Here is a 16482-nt window from a genome sequence, read left to right as displayed (position 1 = left end):
ACGTTACGTTCTTTGGCTGAGAGCGGCGATTTTTTCAGTCCTTTTGATTGAAAAGTTGAATTTTACTCTTTGTTCGTTTAGATCGCATGCCTATTTGAGTCGTCCAATGACATGAGGGACAATGCACAAAGCATAGGCACACGAAGTAACACCAGGATATCGTGCCTTGTTTCGACGCGTCTGACCCTCGAACAAGAGATGTCAAGATGAGATGTCATGTTCGAGTTTAGGCATTTATCTTATACACCTAGCCATCGAGTATACCTGCAGCCTAGAACAAGATAAGATGATGCAAATATGACGACAATCGGTGCACCATCGACTCTTGTAGCCGGACCAGGCTTCTCGATAGGTTCGTTACGGTTCAGCCTCGACTTGTCTTGTCCCCTGAACCTTCCTTCGAAACCTCTTGCAGCTGGATCCGATTGGCCATACCAGATAGCGTGAGCTTTCCTCGTCCTCCGATGCCTTATGAAAATCGCTGACATTGGACGTAAGCAGTGGTCCAAGTAGACCTGCGGTAGAGGCTTCTGAGGAGTACATCAACAGAAGATACTATGAGACGCTGTACTTATCCGAGGTGAGGCGATCACTGGTCGCAACCAGAGCGTACCAGACTAATGCTGATGTCTTAGCATCCTAGACATTATCACCTTTATCTGGATTCACAGCCGATCTTTTCCGACTACCTAAGCTCTTCACTTCTGGGGAACTGATCAGACCCTTACTACGATCATTACCTCAAATCGAATGTAGACATCGTAAAATCATTTTACCACTCTTATCGTCTTCGAAAAGCACAGAGGACTTGAGCGAAGTAGAAAGGAATGTGGCCACATTTGCTTTAGAGCTCAGACTGGGAAGTAGACAGGCTCTAGATGAAGGAATTATCCCTACACCAAAGAAGATAACCGATGAGCTGGAGAAGAGAGAGTGAGTCAATCTACGAGCGATCATTCTGACAATGGGTCGAGGCTAATAGTTCATGTCATTAGAACGTTGATGCAAATCATTTTGCTTCTCACCTACATCACGCATATACCTGATCCTCATCCTGTGCAGGGTAAGAAACGAAAACGAAGTAAACATTCCTCACGAGCTGGCCCAGATACCGATTCACCCACATCGGTCAACCCATCTGAAGATCCCAAGACCGCCTTGGAGTTATTGATGGACCGTCTGAGTGTCTGGCAAGCAGTCTCAGAACTAGGCCTGAACCTATCAACCTCAGATGAGATGAACAAAGTCAATGGGAAAGGAAAAAGTAAAATGGACGAGAATGGTATAGCAAATATGTTGGGTAGATTCTGGAAATCCGTCATGTTACCATAGTACGTTACAAATCAATTTCTGGCCTCACCTCCTCTCTTCCTTCGGCGTGTACCAATTGAAAGAATGTGACAATTGATCATGAATGATTGAAAAATGAATTTATAGTTTCTTACCTAAACAACCTGATCTATGCTCATTATTCCACCGAAAAGTATTCGGTCATCCTCTACCACCCAAACTCCTTCCCGACCCTAGTACGACCACGAAAAAACCTCGTAAACCTAAATTGACCAGGCCATTACCGAATAGCAAGGATTCACTCATCCCTCCTCCCCCTTCGATGAGATACGAAAGACCAAGATCAGTATCAAATGAAGGAAGATCGTTATCTAGAGTTTCCTCTCGAGCGGGATCGAGAGCCCCTTCGGACAATGGTTCATTCAGAGATTCACCTCCTAGAGAAAGTAATGTGGGAATGAAAAGGAGTTTATCACGTACTAGCACAGGTAATGAAAGTTTACAAACTCTGGGAATGGGAATGGGAATGGGAATGAGAAGATCAAGATCTAGATCACAATCTATTGATCCCCATCCCATAGTTGGTAGATCAGACAGTTTATCAAGATCGCTTTCCACCGGTATCGCAGCGGCCAGTAGTATGAGTAATAAAAAGACGGGATTGGTAAGGAATCAAAGTACGAATAGGGATTTGTTCAAAGGTAGAGAAGTGGGATTGATAAGGAGGACAATGTCCAGTAGGAAACTGGATAGAGAGGAAAGTCAAAGTCAAAGGTTTGGATTGTTGGGAAGGAAAACTAGTAGTGGTATTCAAACACAGGCGCAGAGAAGAAACTCGACGGAAGGTGAGTTTGAGCTGATAGGTGATCTCAATTTATCATCCATTCCAACAATGAATCCCCTTTCCTCGATAAGAGCGAGAGAACTGATACGGAAATACCTTTGTTCCTCAGAATCGCAAACTCAACCAAATACTTTGATCCTAGCTACGCCCTCCAAACCTCGCCCATTCTTTAAACCCTCGCAATCACAATTTCAATATTGGATCCCACCTACACCTATTCAAGAAGAACAACCGGCCCCTCGACCAAGTTATATAGCGGAAACTCCCATTGCACCTTCGCGCATCGCTCATAGAGATACGTTACCCCTTGGTGGGATACCTGATGACCATCAGGAAGATAGTGATGATCCGCTTGGAGAGTTGTGGGAATTGACCGACGAGGAAGATGAGGATGATGTTAGGCAGAGGAAAGGTAGAGGGATGGAGATGGTCCCTGAAACTCCTATGAAGTGAAAGTCTTGTTTCGACAATAGTCAATGTATGTACGGCCTTGTTGTACAGTTAACAGTCAGCAGAACTGATGATATGATGGATTCAGAGCTCTCGTGACACTGCGATCGGTCGTGTGATTTTCGCAAGAGTGAATTGGACTAATCATGCCCTTTTGTATTTGATTTTTGTTGTCGCCATCAAACTTTGTATACACATAAATCCCATTGACATAAAACGATAAAACGATAAATTCTGCTCATCAGCACTATTTCTTCCCATTACCTTTATGAGTCGGTGTAACATCATCTTCTTCTCCTAATTGGAACATCCCTCCTCCTCTAGCAGTATCCTGTGAACTTCTATCCAGATCAGACTCATCATCCCAAACGTTACTTCCTTGTCTCTGTCTATTCACACCTCCACTATATACCTCTCGGGGAGGTTGATCTTCGTCTGCATCCGTAGCTGAAGGGACATTGAATTGATGTCTTCTGCCTTGGGCATCTCGATAAGTCGAGCTGTTCTGTTCGGTCAGAGGTTGATATAATGAAGATAATTCGAGTTTACGTTGGTTCCGCTGATGTGCGAGGTGAGCGAGGTAGAGGAAGAGAGTGGAACCGAGGAGGTTTGCCTGGGTGGTCAATCATGGTGATATTAGTATTTGTACCATCTTTCTATACTCAGGTTACGATTGAATCTGGGAAACAGGTTAACTGATGGGATGGACACCACTCACTATTATATCACCGAATTGAAATTCTTTCCACTGAATATCAGAAACATGATAATTAAGATATGATTAGCCGACGAGACTTTAGATCATGAGTTGAATGCTAGTTGAAGAGGGATATGCAGCTCACAGGTAACAGACTCTGTATGAATTCACTGATTACCCCACCGACCAAGAAGGCAGTTATCAATGTGAATAGGATTGGGGCTCGTCGGATATACCATATCCGTTTACCTGGTCCACTAAATGAACAAGATAGAGAGTCAGTATCAGTAGCTCTCCAAATTAGATTGAAAGGGGTGGAATGGATAATCTAGCGGATATTCATGGGGAAAGTAAAGATGGGTAGGTAGAAAGAATTGACGACGTAGACTTCACTCGTATAGGAATCAACTCACTCTGGTACTTCCAATACGAAATACAACAGGAACGTAGCGAAGCCCAACTATACAACAAGACCAGCAATTTCGTCAGTGCACGTTCACAGAAATACGGACTGGTTGATACTCACCCCGAAGAAATGTAACGCCTTATCATTCAGAGGTAAAGTAGGTAATGGTGCCATACCTAAAATACCTAAGATGATTATCCATATGGCAGTTGCGAATATCATTCCCTATTTCATCGGTTAGATGGACAACAGTTAGCATGTCGTTCACACTAAGGCATGCCGTAGAGTGATATCACGGGGACTCGTACTGAGGACTGTGAATGACCCAACCCACTCACCGGTCGGATATTCAACGGTACATCTTTCATGGGATACGAACGCATCAGGAAAGCCACAAATTTACCCCATAGTTGCTGTACCATCTGAGTAGGTACCGGATACGAAGCTGGCATCTTGAGGTGAGTGCTGCTGACTGTGTATCTATGTATATATATATATATATATATATACTCTGCAGGATAGAAATGCAGAAATGGTTGTTTATGATATATGGGTGATCATGCTACGTGTATATGCGTGCCTGAATTTACAGTGTACCAAGGGGAACGAGTGAGTTTGGGCGGCGATGACACATTCATGACATCTATCACCCAAGTTACTCCTATTTCATTCTGTTCTATCCACTTCCACATTCAATATTGCCCCCTCCACCATACATACCATCTTGCTGCAGCGCCATAGCTCTACATCGCACCAAACCAAGCGACATCAGATTCTCATTTCATACCAACACTTGACTTTGTCGTAAAAGTGCAATATCACTCAACCCCGGATGGATTGAATCAACCAACAACCCTCGACATCTTACCGTTGTATCCACCAAAATGTCAAGATCCCTCCCTTCAATCCCACTATCTTCCCTCCCCTTCTCAGAGCTACAGACCCTAGCATCCTATAATGAAGATATGGAATCTCGTTCTCCTAAGGAATGGTTCGATCGTGCAAAACATGAAGCGGACCTTGCGATACTAGCCGAGAGAAGTGGAAAGAAGGAGGAGATGTTCTTGGCGTACACCAGGAGTTGTCAGGCATATACTTATGTTAAGATGCATTCTAAGACTAGGGATCTGAAGAAGACCGATCCACATTGGAGTGAAAGAGTCAAAGATTTCAGAGAGGTAAGTGAAACCTGAACATTCTTCTTACACCATGAGATGCTGATAGAACGTAATTGGTGATAGACCTACGATGTGTTTTTGGTGAAAGCGAAAGAGATCAAAGACCAGTTGAAGAAAAGGGATGTTGAAACCAATGGGTGAGTAAGCACCATAGCGAAGGTATGTCTGTTTTGTGAAGTTATTGACCCTCTCACCAGTGCTTCTCCATCTGGGTCGAATACCACAACATCTCCCCGCCCGGGACCTTCTCGTAGTCCGTCAGGTCCAGACATCAGGGGAGGAGGGAGTATAGCAGATCGTATGAAAGCTCTGGGAGGACATGGGATGGATGTGGGGAATTCGAATAAGCGGTTCAGTAAAGACCTCAACTCACCTAATAACGTCACCATCAATCGACCCTCTCCAATTACGTCTCATTACTCGCTTACACCAACTGCCCCGAATCAACCGAACGGGACAGGAGCTAGTGCAGGTGGTAATCTTGGCTCATTGAGGACTACTAAACCTCTCAGCAATAGGGAACGAAGTGGATCAGGAGCAAGTCTACATAGCCTTACACCTTCTGGTAGCGGTTCTGTCAGTACGAAACCACCAGCGCTCAAGGAGGATAAACCGATCAACTCTCACCAAACGGGATCATCCACTCGTTCGAGGCGGTCTACGAACCCGATCGAAGGGGATCGACCTTTACCTACCGCTCCAACATCCACCACACAATCTCCCGCCATTACAACCCATACTCCTCAACAACCAAATTACTCCACCCTGCCACCAGCTGGACCATCAAAACCTCCATTACCTGCTATACCGTCCTCACTTACTTCCCGTAATCTCTCAGCTCATGTCGAAGTGAACGAGGCAGACACCTCTTCAGGTACAATGAAAGACTTCGAGAAAGCCTTCCCGTCATTGAGCGAATTTGGCAAACAGTTCCAGGACGATGACGAAGATCTGCAACGGGCCAACAATCGTATAGCACAATGGTCCACTTCGATTCAATCCTCCAGAAATTCAGATAAGTCCGGGCTGCCCAATGGGAGCGCTAAATTCACGCAACATAATCCGATAATTGAAGAAGGTGGAGAATCACCTGAAATATCTTTACCTGATGTGCCTAGTTTTCCCACTTTACCTTCTGCACCGTCAAACCGACCTGGTCTACCTTTACCACCCCCTCCTCCCAGACCTGATAGTATCAACCCGTTAGAACAAGATCATCAGCCCGCCGACGAAAAGGCCTTATCGCCTCCTATGCCTGACGCAGGAGCTGGCCTGAAAAGACCAGCCAGTACACCCAATGTAGCCACCCTCCCCGGTGATGTGGATTTGCTATCGGATGAACCTATACTAGAAGATGGAAGGGATAAACATCCATCTAGGCCGCCTGCTCCTCAACCACCACCATCGAAGTCCGATCTACCCAATGGCATAGTCAGAGATTCCGCACCCAACGGTGTTACTAGAGATACAGCTCCTACAGCCGGTCTGAAAGATCCCAAAATCCCCAATTTATCTTTCCCAGTTGCCGTACCTACCCCTCCGCCACCTCGTCAACGAGATTCCCTACCTCAACCTCCGCAACCTAATGGCTTGCCTCACAGTCAGGAATTCAAGAAACCAAAATTCCCATATAGCAATTCCGTGACTCCCGATGAGCTTCGATCGTATTTCCTGAACCCTGCTGTTGATATACTATTACTAGATGTAAGAAGTGAGGAGGAGTACAAGAGGGGCTACGTTGGGAAGGAGTATGAACCTCGAGGGGCGAAAGTGACTGTGGTCTGGATGGATCCTACGGTATTGATGAGAGATGGGTAAGTGACTGCACATCCTTTGGCTTCAGTTTCTGATTTATACGAATGCACCTTGTTCCTCATCCCTTTGTCCATATAGCATCAATTCGCAGAAGCTTGAAGACTCTTTATCGCTCTCTCCACCCGCTCAGCAAAAAGCATTTGCCAATCGAAATCAATACGATCTTTTGGTTGTCTACGATGCCAATTCGACCAATTGGCCTCCTAAAGATAAAGCCACTCCCACTTCAAGACTATGGGACTCGGTATATGAATATGAATTCACGAAGAAATTGGACAGGACACCTGTATTACTGGTTGGTGGGTATGAGGCTTGGAGGGAGTTCATCAAAATGAGAGCTGCTAAACATCAACAAGCGTACAATGCTGCTCATGGACATGGACATAGTCAGTCTGTCCAGGTGAATGGTCAGGGTAGACCATATAATCCGAAACCTAATGGGTATACCCCAAGGTGAGTTCACGTTTCATAAGCTGAAATTCTGATGCTGATTAGTCTTGCCATAGTACACCACGACTTGATAAAGTCACTTCACCTAGTTCTTCGGTGGATTTGACGAAGAGAGCTAACAGGGATATGCCAATATACCAATCTGCGCATTATGCCAAGAATATCACCGACAGCGTGAGTATCCAATCATATAACCCTCCACTGTCAACTGATCATTGTATATAGTTCGGTTATGCTCCTCAATCAATGACTGGCGAACCATCCTCATACATCACCGGCCAGCCCTCACGATCCTATGCCCCTTCGCCCGTCTCTCACACGAGATCACCATCCAATTATTCCTCTTCCGCTACACCTATCACGGCTCCTCCTCAGGCGTCCATACATCCTGGCCCAGGAGCCAGGCGTCGTTCGGATTACCTTGACCAACACGGACAAGCGTATTCTGGATCAGCAGGCGTATCTTCCCCTCGACCAGCTATAGATTACCCACAGGCTCACGCTCTGGCGTCTGTGCCTCAACCTCCGCCCGCGGCTGTCTCGCCCATGGATAGGTACGATACGAGACCGGCTGTAGTGCGATCAGGCAGTATAAGAGGACTGGACTTGGTGGCGAGAGAGGGCGATGAAGTTAGGTATTGGAATGATGTGGTTCTGGGTTTGACGGGATTGAAGAATTTGGGGAAGTAAGTTTGTTTCGTTTCTAGCGCATGAGATCTCTCGATATCATAACACACATGACTTCTTTATTGAACGCTAATATCCCGTCAAACAGTACTTGCTATATGAACTCGACATTACAGTGCCTCTCAGCCACTTATCCATTCACATCTTACTTTTTAGGTAAGTTAGCTGTTTTCCGAACTTCACCTTGATCAAAAGCTAATATCGTTGCACATAGACGGATCATACAAGAAATCGATTAATATATACAACCCCTTAGGAACCAAAGGAAACCTCGCCAATGCATTCGCCGAACTACTAAAAGCACTATGGAAAGAAGATTATACGTTTTTATCTCCCGTGACATTTAGGAAGAACATCATTACTTTTGCATCGCAATTTTCTGGAACGGATCAACATGATTCTCAAGAATTCTTATCATTTGTTTTAGATGGTTTACATGAAGATCTGAATAGGGTGAAACACAAACCGCCACCTGTTGAGATGACCCCTGAAAGAGAGGCTCAGCTGGAAACTTTACCACCTGAAATTGCATCGGAGAAGGAATGGCAGATATACAGGATGAGGAATGATAGCTTCATTGTGGATCTGTTTCAGGGTCAGTATAGGAACAGATTGGAATGTTTGACTTGTCATAAAGTGAGTTTCGTACCTTAACTATTCCAGATCATAATTTCATTCCCGGATGGAGGAGGAGAGCGCTATCGAAGATTGAGGCCGTAATACTGGTGGTGGGTGACCCTTGCTGACCCATATGTGATAGACATCCACAACATACGACGCATTCATGTACATGTCTCTCCCTGTGCCTGCCGGCAAATCCAAGGTGGTCGTACAGGAGTTGATAGATGAGTTCGTCAAAGCGGAAGTGATGGAGAAGGAAGATGCATGGTGAGTGGTTCTACTATGACATGACATGCGCATGCCATTCACCGGTGCATATCGTATGCTGACTTGATTAATATAGGAACTGTCCAAGGTGTAAAGTCCCCCGACGAGCTTCCAAAACGCTTACCATCTCCCGTCTTCCACCTGTACTGCTTATCCAGTTGAAGAGATTCACGACTCAGAATGGAGTATTCTGGGATAAATCTGAAACTCCTGTTATATTCCCTGTGAAATCGTTGGACCTCACTCGATACGTACCTCGAAGACAGCAGACGGGTAGAGAGGATCTGGACGACCCCAGATGTCAAGTAGGACCATTCAAATATGATTTGTATGGAGTCAGTAATCATATGGGAACGTTGAGTTCGGGTCATTGTGAGTTGTTTGCTTTATTCGGACACTCCCCTATATACAACATATTCATGGTACGTCCTGATTAGATACCGCATACGTCAAATCGAGTAAAGGTTGGATGTACTGCGAAGATTCCAAAGTGTCCAAAGCTCATGAAAAGGATGTAGTGGTGAGTTTATCTGTCGTCCTCATCTTCACTATCGGAGACAAACATGCCAGACGCTAATGCAATTCAATTATGCTATGTTATGTCAATAGTCACGACCTGCTTATATCTTGTAAGTAGCTTAACTCGTCAAAATTGCGTAAGATGTTCTGCATGCTAATTTACTAATGATTACAAAATCCAGGTTTTATAAACGAGTTCGAGCGTAACGATGCAAGTCACCTACATGATTGACGTGAGAAGGAGAGGCGTCGTCATGCAGACTAGATAGGATATATTCCTTCGCTTAGATAGATGCCGCTGTTTGGCTGATACACCAATTTTTGGCCTCCCAAAAAGATAAGATCGGATTGAGCAATCATCGAATGTTGTATTATTCGTATATTTGTATATCATTTGTGCTGGTGATGGAGGGTATGATAGAATGAATGATCATCCGGAGACTCTGTGTACCCGATGGTACAAAGAGGTTTGCTATATCAAATCTATGTATTACTGAAGACACTACTACTAATCTTGTCCATTACGATCAGATTGGATTTACTAGTAAATGGAGCCAAGTCCCTACCATCATCCAATGAGGACAGAAGAGAAGAAAGCACATCACTACGAGTACTTTTCATTTTACTGTGGAATAAATAATTCCGTTCGGAGGTATAAGTAGGACATACCGATGTGTATACCTGATCTAATCTGATTTCTCCTGATGACCCTTTATCTCTCGATCAGATATCAGATGATGCATACATATAAATTATGGCACCTGCTAGAATAGATCAGGAATTGGTTTGCGTTTCCATATCGAATGCGTGACTGCTTATTGATCGAACGAAAAATAGTATCGAAGAACAAGGAAAGTCACAAAAATTCCTTCTGGATAAGCGACAGTGACGTCCGTACATTAGTTACCTGATCTAATCCAAGGACCCTTACGAACTCATCAGCCGTTACCTTTCTATTGGCTGACCACATGCTTTTAGATCAGGTGGGTTCGATAGACTACTACCTCATGCTATTGCAGGCTGACGGGTAAGGTGTATATCTTTGTACAGAGTCAACATTATACGATCATATCAGATAAAATGGACTAACGGCGATAGAAGAAGAATCGACTAAAATGTGGTGGTGGTGGTGGTTGTAAAAAGGGTTACTGTCGAGTTAAGGAACCGGGATTCCTTACAATGTTCAATCCCCTTTTTTCAATAACTGTACATTTATAGAACTACCTGCAACCACTGTGCAACCGAAGGTGGACATGAACGTAGCCCTCGACCATATAGAGGTATGTGTCTACCTCAGCTTCTGGATCAGAGTGTACTCCGACACACATGCGACGCGAAAGTTGGCTAGGTTAGACTGAACGACGAAAGTGACTGACACACTTCCGTGTATAGACAGCTAGCTTCCCGAGAGTATCGGCAGCAAAAAGGTTTTCCTGAAAGAATACAGAACATATTTACCTGAAACCTAGGTACAAAATCAGTTAGTCTACTCTGCACAAGGATACTGACAAGTCTCGGTACGGAGGGCACCACAGCAGCAATAGCGACAAGACGAGATAGGAGTAATACTCCTCTTCAATCTTAGAGCAGGGTTCAATCTGATTTAACCAAGCCATGATATCCTCTATTTGGTTCGGTCGAATTCCTTAGTACCTTTTCTCATTTTTTTTCTATCGTAAAATTACTTTTTTCTCTTTTTTGGCTTCTTCGTCGTGTACTTTGACTACTGTCAAGCGTAGATGTTGATGCATAGCTTCCGCTGCGATCGTGATATCTCTGATCTCTTCTTCTATCTTGAACATCATTGACTCCATTCGTTTGTTTGTACTTTTTCATCTTTGTTTCGTCATCTCTATTGAGCATTCACCTAAAAGGGCTTAAAAAGGTAACAATACCTTCGTCCCAACATTTGTATCCATCTCTTCGATTCAAATTTCCTTCTTTCTGATAACATCCACTCTCATCTTTTTCCATCTGTCTCATTGGGTTGCATACACGAAATATACCAATCCCATTCAGATAAATTACCTCACCTTCACCTTGCACTCTTTCATAGACATTGATTACTCTTGAACCTCCACCCTGCAATCCCCCTCTTTTTCCTCAAGGCACGATTCAAGATACAGACAGATACGGTTACACAGAGATATTCCGAGACCTCTTTCCACCTAAACGAATATAAAACGCTCGGATCGGTACCTCTTCTTTCTTCACCCCTCGGTCCTGGTCCAGGTCCTGGTACCTCTGGCCAGAAGCACAAATCATTCTATACTACCTTGTAGGTCACTCGTTGTCAAGGTTATTCATACAGCGCACTCCCCTTCACTACCTCGTCACTCATACGAAAGGGGAAGGAAGACAGTCAATCTTTATCGAAAGGAGGGTGGAGCTCGTGAGTACATGGCCATTACCTCTATAGGTTAGCTTGACCTTACAGAAGCATTGACCATCGATGGCTTTCATTTAGTACTGTCTTGTGTGGTTTTGGCTGATGCTGATCTGTTCATTGATGCCTCTTTTCAGGCTAGTTTCGCATCCGCTTTTCCATCAAGCCAGTCAGCCCATCATCACCCTTTAGACCCAAGAAAATCAAAACCTAAAAGCTGTGTTTGAGTAACGAGGGACAAGCATAAGACCCACCATCAAGCGGAATTGTGACACAAGCTCCATCACTCGACGACCATCAAAAAAACGCCCTCTCCCTGTCCCTCCGCACTGATCCTCGCCTGTCTCTGCTGTTCTGCTGAATACCGCACAACATCATCACAATCACACTCGTCATTTAGTTGTGTATCTCATCTAGGGTGTCAGAATAAAGTCGAGACTAGTAGAGAGGCCAGAGCGAGGTACCCAATTTCATCCGGTCGTTCAGGTCGTAGCAGATTATCGTGAGAACTACCTTTAATCATCATACATTATCCATTATACATCAGCCATCAATCAACCGGAGGAAATCCACATTCTTCGATCGACCCTGGTCAGTCAATTACCCTTCCTTGGACCTGCTCATCTCCTACTTTCTCAACCTTGGTAACCTATATAGCTCGGTCGCACGACCCTACCATCCTACTCCAAGCCCTCGTCGCTCTCTTCACCTCACCTCACCTCTCAACTGTACCTGCGTATACTCCCGCCAAGTACCCTCATACTGCAAAGAAAAAGACCCGAACAAGTCCCCCCTCATCGTCCCTCATCTAAAATAGCTCAGCCAGTACCCCTTCTCTCCCCTTTATTCTCTATCTATCTTTATCTTTCAACATTACCATTCATTATCAATCACGACGATACCCCAAACCGAACAAGATGGACGCTGGACTCGCTCATCTCGTCAGCTGGAGCGAGTCCACAAAGGGCAATGTCCCTCCTCCTCTCACCGTACGTCTTTCTTCTGCTTGGGAATGAGGTTACATATGCTAATACCGTCTGGAATGTGTATAATCGCATAATTGCAGGGACCATCCGTCACCATCTCACCACTTCCAGCACCCCATCCACCCACTGTCTTCTTATTTGGTGGTAAATCAGTGAAAACTCGTCGACTGACATCAGAGATGTGGGCGATGAATTTGAAGACTAGATTATGGGAAAGGGTAGATGCGGGTGAAGGTCCCGGTCCGAGGTACTTCCATTCTATGGATGTCTGTGAGTCTATCTGTACCTGTGGCTATGCTGAGCTGAGGTAAGCTGATATCACGCTGGGATAATAGGGGAAGACAAACTCGTATGTTTCGGCGGGATGTCCGATTCTGATCCCATGTCAGTACATAACGATATATGGTTCTTCGACTGTCCATCAAGACGATGGTTACCCCAACCCAATCCTTCATCAAGTGTGATAGGTTTGGGAATCTCCTCGCCTTCGCATCATACTCCACAGGATCCATCCCTGATACCTTCGGCGAGATATGCCCATCTTAGTGCAGTATCAAGAGGTAAATTGGTCATTTCGGGTGGGCAGCATTCGGATAACTCGTGGATTTACGAGATCAACGTATATGATCTGAAGAAGAAAGTTTGGGAGTCCAAGACAGCTCAACCTGAATCGGCGGGTCACCACTCAAAAGGTGCTTACCGAAGTGTAGCTACTAGTTCAAAGAAAAGAGTAGTACAACCTCAGCCAACTTCGGAGCTCAAGAGCTCCTCTCATAGCTATTCAATCGATGAAGAAGGAGAAGGAGGAGGTGAGCGGTCTCTTAGTCAATTCGGGATACTGAAAGCTGACAACTTCTTCTGTTCTCAGATGTATGGTGTTACTCCAATTATGATTTCGCCAAAGTCCGACGTGAATTCGATGTTCTCTCCCCCGACAACCTTAGCCCACCTGTCCCATCCAGCAAACAAGTCCCACCACCTTCTTTCAACCTTCGCGATGACTCGGATGCTATGCGAGGTCAGCATCAGCCCCCTGGTCTACGATTCCCCACGGGTGGTATAGTAGGAAATCACTTCATCCTATGTGGTCTGTATCTCGCCTCCTCCTCTGCCGCCTTCTCCATCTGGGCTCTCAACCTGGACAACATGGTATGGCGACATCTCGAACCCAACGTGCTCGATACGGGAAGTTGGAACCGTGCGGTAATCTGGCCTGAGATGGCAAAGATCTTGGTATTTGGTAACAGCGAATTGGACTTGGCTGCCGATTACAGTCGTCGAGCTGTCAACCTCGATCATATCGCCGTCATCTCCCTGGAAGCTTTCGGCATCTATCAACCGCCCAATCTCGAGATACCCGCCAAAATACAACAAGCCGGATTGACCATGTTAGATGAGAAGCTGGCTTCCAATTTCGAAGTTATTTGCGATGATGGACGAAGGATCAAGTGCTCTCGACAGATCTTGTCCGAGCGATGGCCCTGGTTCGCCGAACAGGAACGAGCTCTAGCCGACAAAGCTGCCGGTGTCCTTGCAGCTGCACCGGCGGTCGATATCAACGATACTCTCCTTGGATCGTTCACTCCCGCTCGATTGGCTCCCACCAATCTCACAATACCGGAGCCTTTCCCAGTATGTGTGGCTCTGGTACAGTACTTCTACACCTTGACCTTGTCGACTGCATTGCAAAATCGGGCACCTGTCCTCTCAGCTTTGCTATTCCTTGCCAAGCAATACAACATTGATCGCCTGAACAGACTGGTAGTTCATGCCCTACATGAAAGGTTAGAACCCAGCATCGCTGTCGGTATATATGAGATTGCTACTTTAGCCGGTGAACAATGCCTTCAAGTTAGAGCATTGAACATGATCCACGTGGGTGTATAGTATCTTGACAACATCCGATCTCAGCTAATGCAGATTCCTATCAGATGGCTAAGAATGCTGCTGCTCGATCTCAACGTTCTAATCAAGGTCCAGCCAGCTCTCAGGCTTCTGATAGCGGTAGTTCCATTGGTCAACCAAATGTCACGCCCAGTGGCACGTATCATCCCTCTTCGGACGCTTCTAACCCCTCGACTGCTCCTCGTGGCGGTCCTAGCGATGATACTCCTCATCGACGAGCGCGAGCAGATTCATTGACTATACCTATGGATGTGATTTTTGCGCTACCTCTTGATCCTCCGATGCCTGGAGAGCCAGAACAAGATATCGCTACAAAAGATGATCAGATCAATGCTCTGTTGGTTGCCCTTGATGTCAACTCCGTAGCCTCACGGAAACCATCCCTCACTCCCTCCGAAGGCAGCGTATCTCTTCGACCTCCACCAGATTATCCTGTACCTCCCCCACCTCGACGCAATCCACTCAGATTGCCTATGCCTGTAAACACTGCTACTCTGCGTGTATCACCTGGACCATCCACTCCCGATTTTTCTCATCATTCGGCAGGATTTCACCGACCGTCCAGTCCCACCAATTCCGATGTCACTTCTAACTTCCCATCCACACCTGCTGATTCGATGAGAGAAGCATGGATCCTCCCTCCTAGGGATTTCTCGTCGAACATGATGGATAGTCGATCTAGTTCCGGATCTGGTTTACCTCCCTTGCCCGAAGATCATCTACCTACCCACCAATGGAACGACGCGTTCTCAATGAGACGTAATCAATCTATGAAGTCAAAGAATCGAGATGCCCTAGTTGACCCTTTGGCAGACGGGAAGAGATTAAATGCAGCTACGCTGGAAGCAGCAGGATTGTTGCCTCCTGCTACACCTCCGCCTCAATCCATGTCAGCTCAACAAGCTCGAGCTATGGACAATTCGAACTCGCATCATTCGGTCGCATCTTACTATTTCGAAGCGCCAGCCTCACCATCGAAATCAGCATTGTCTCGAGCGACTTCTTCAGGATCGATCAACTCGGCACATCACAAAAACAGACATTTCTCCATGATGACCGACAGTTCCGCCTCAACTGGTCAGTCAGTCAGAGAGATCAGGTTGAATACCAGAGATACTACCACGATAGATTTCTCAGATACCACTTCACTGATAAGGACCAACACCACTGGTACAGGTGGAATATCGACTTATGATGGCGCGAGTATCAGCTCGGGTTCAACGGGGACTAGTAGTAAGAAAGCTGCTAAAGCGGAATTGAAAGCGTGAGTGTACAGAATGACAATGCTCTAATCTTGTCGCTTTCCACTCGAAAGTCCATAATTTGCAGTCAGAGCTGACCTTGAGATGATCAACTTTTTGCAGAATCAGAGCAGCAGAGAAAGACGCCAAGAAAGCCGAAGCTCAAGCTCGATTCGAGGCATTACGAGCTCAACAAGCTAAGAAGATGGCCATCTCCCGAGCTGAAGCTCAGAGACAAGCGGATATTCGAGCGAAAGAAAAGGAAGAAAAAGAGAAACAAGCCGCTGCGTCGACAAAAGAAAAACCCAAATCGAAATGGGGTAAAATTGGTAAAGGGTTTACAGACGCCGTGCTCTTCCCTGCCGGTGGATCAAACTCTACCATGATTTAGAAAAGGAAACATGATGACATATCATATAAAAGGTTGTGGTTGTATAGACATTGAATTCGGATAGTGAAAGCAGAAGGAAAGAAGCGAGAAGTTATGTTTGTTTTAGTTGTATATGCGAAAAAGCGATAGAAGAAATCAGATAAACAATAAGAAAAACTCAATACAAGCAAGGAATATCATATTTATAGAAAATTGAAAGAGCGGTTCTTCAGAAAGAAGGTAAAAAGTATGGGAAACGTATGAAGCTCAAAACTATAAAATTGAAGTATCTCAAAAGTTATGCTGTCTATAACGATCTTACTGTATGTCTTTTCTTGGGTTCTAGGTGTCATTGCTTTTCATTTGACAT

At 45.3% G+C, this 16482-nt stretch overlaps 4 protein-coding genes across 4 annotated transcripts; 3 read left to right on the top strand and 1 right to left on the bottom strand.

Annotated features, from left to right (window-relative positions):
• Positions 1-297: 297 nt before the first annotated feature.
• On the top strand, positions 298-2587 carry L199_001292 (uncharacterized protein; the record flags this gene model as incomplete). Its single annotated transcript, XM_064887047.1, has 6 exons — positions 298-443; positions 502-580; positions 644-933; positions 996-1331; positions 1438-2135; positions 2244-2587. 6 exons carry the CDS (start codon positions 298-300, stop codon positions 2585-2587), a joined length of 1893 nt encoding a protein of 630 aa, XP_064743119.1.
• A 244-nt stretch (positions 2588-2831) lies between these two features.
• L199_001291 (uncharacterized protein) lies at positions 2832-4139 on the bottom strand (the record flags this gene model as incomplete). The annotated part of the gene is made up of 6 exons (XM_064887046.1): positions 2832-3197; positions 3303-3332; positions 3427-3538; positions 3695-3741; positions 3808-3912; positions 4026-4139. 6 exons carry the CDS (start codon positions 4137-4139, stop codon positions 2832-2834), a joined length of 774 nt encoding a protein of 257 aa, XP_064743118.1.
• Positions 4140-4571: 432 nt separating this feature from the next.
• On the top strand, positions 4572-9431 carry L199_001290 (uncharacterized protein; the record flags this gene model as incomplete). Its single annotated transcript, XM_064887045.1, has 15 exons — positions 4572-4865; positions 4929-5002; positions 5063-5794; positions 5873-6185; positions 6276-6679; positions 6759-7133; positions 7187-7304; positions 7356-7816; positions 7906-7973; positions 8032-8453; positions 8578-8705; positions 8782-9077; positions 9143-9225; positions 9315-9334; positions 9407-9431. 15 exons carry the CDS (start codon positions 4572-4574, stop codon positions 9429-9431), a joined length of 3813 nt encoding a protein of 1270 aa, XP_064743117.1.
• Positions 9432-12527: 3096 nt separating this feature from the next.
• On the top strand, positions 12528-16133 carry L199_001289 (uncharacterized protein; the record flags this gene model as incomplete). The annotated part of the gene is made up of 6 exons (XM_064887044.1): positions 12528-12599; positions 12677-12866; positions 12932-13405; positions 13465-14471; positions 14528-15765; positions 15866-16133. 6 exons carry the CDS (start codon positions 12528-12530, stop codon positions 16131-16133), a joined length of 3249 nt encoding a protein of 1082 aa, XP_064743116.1.
• Between the last annotated feature and the right edge of the window lie 349 nt (positions 16134-16482).

Source organism: Kwoniella botswanensis, chromosome 1 (genome assembly GCF_036426115.1).
Source record: "Kwoniella botswanensis chromosome 1, complete sequence".
Taxonomy (NCBI): Eukaryota; Fungi; Basidiomycota; class Tremellomycetes; order Tremellales; family Cryptococcaceae; genus Kwoniella; species Kwoniella botswanensis.
Note: the sequence above shows the minus strand (reverse complement) of the source record. Positions and strands in the feature narration are given on the sequence as shown.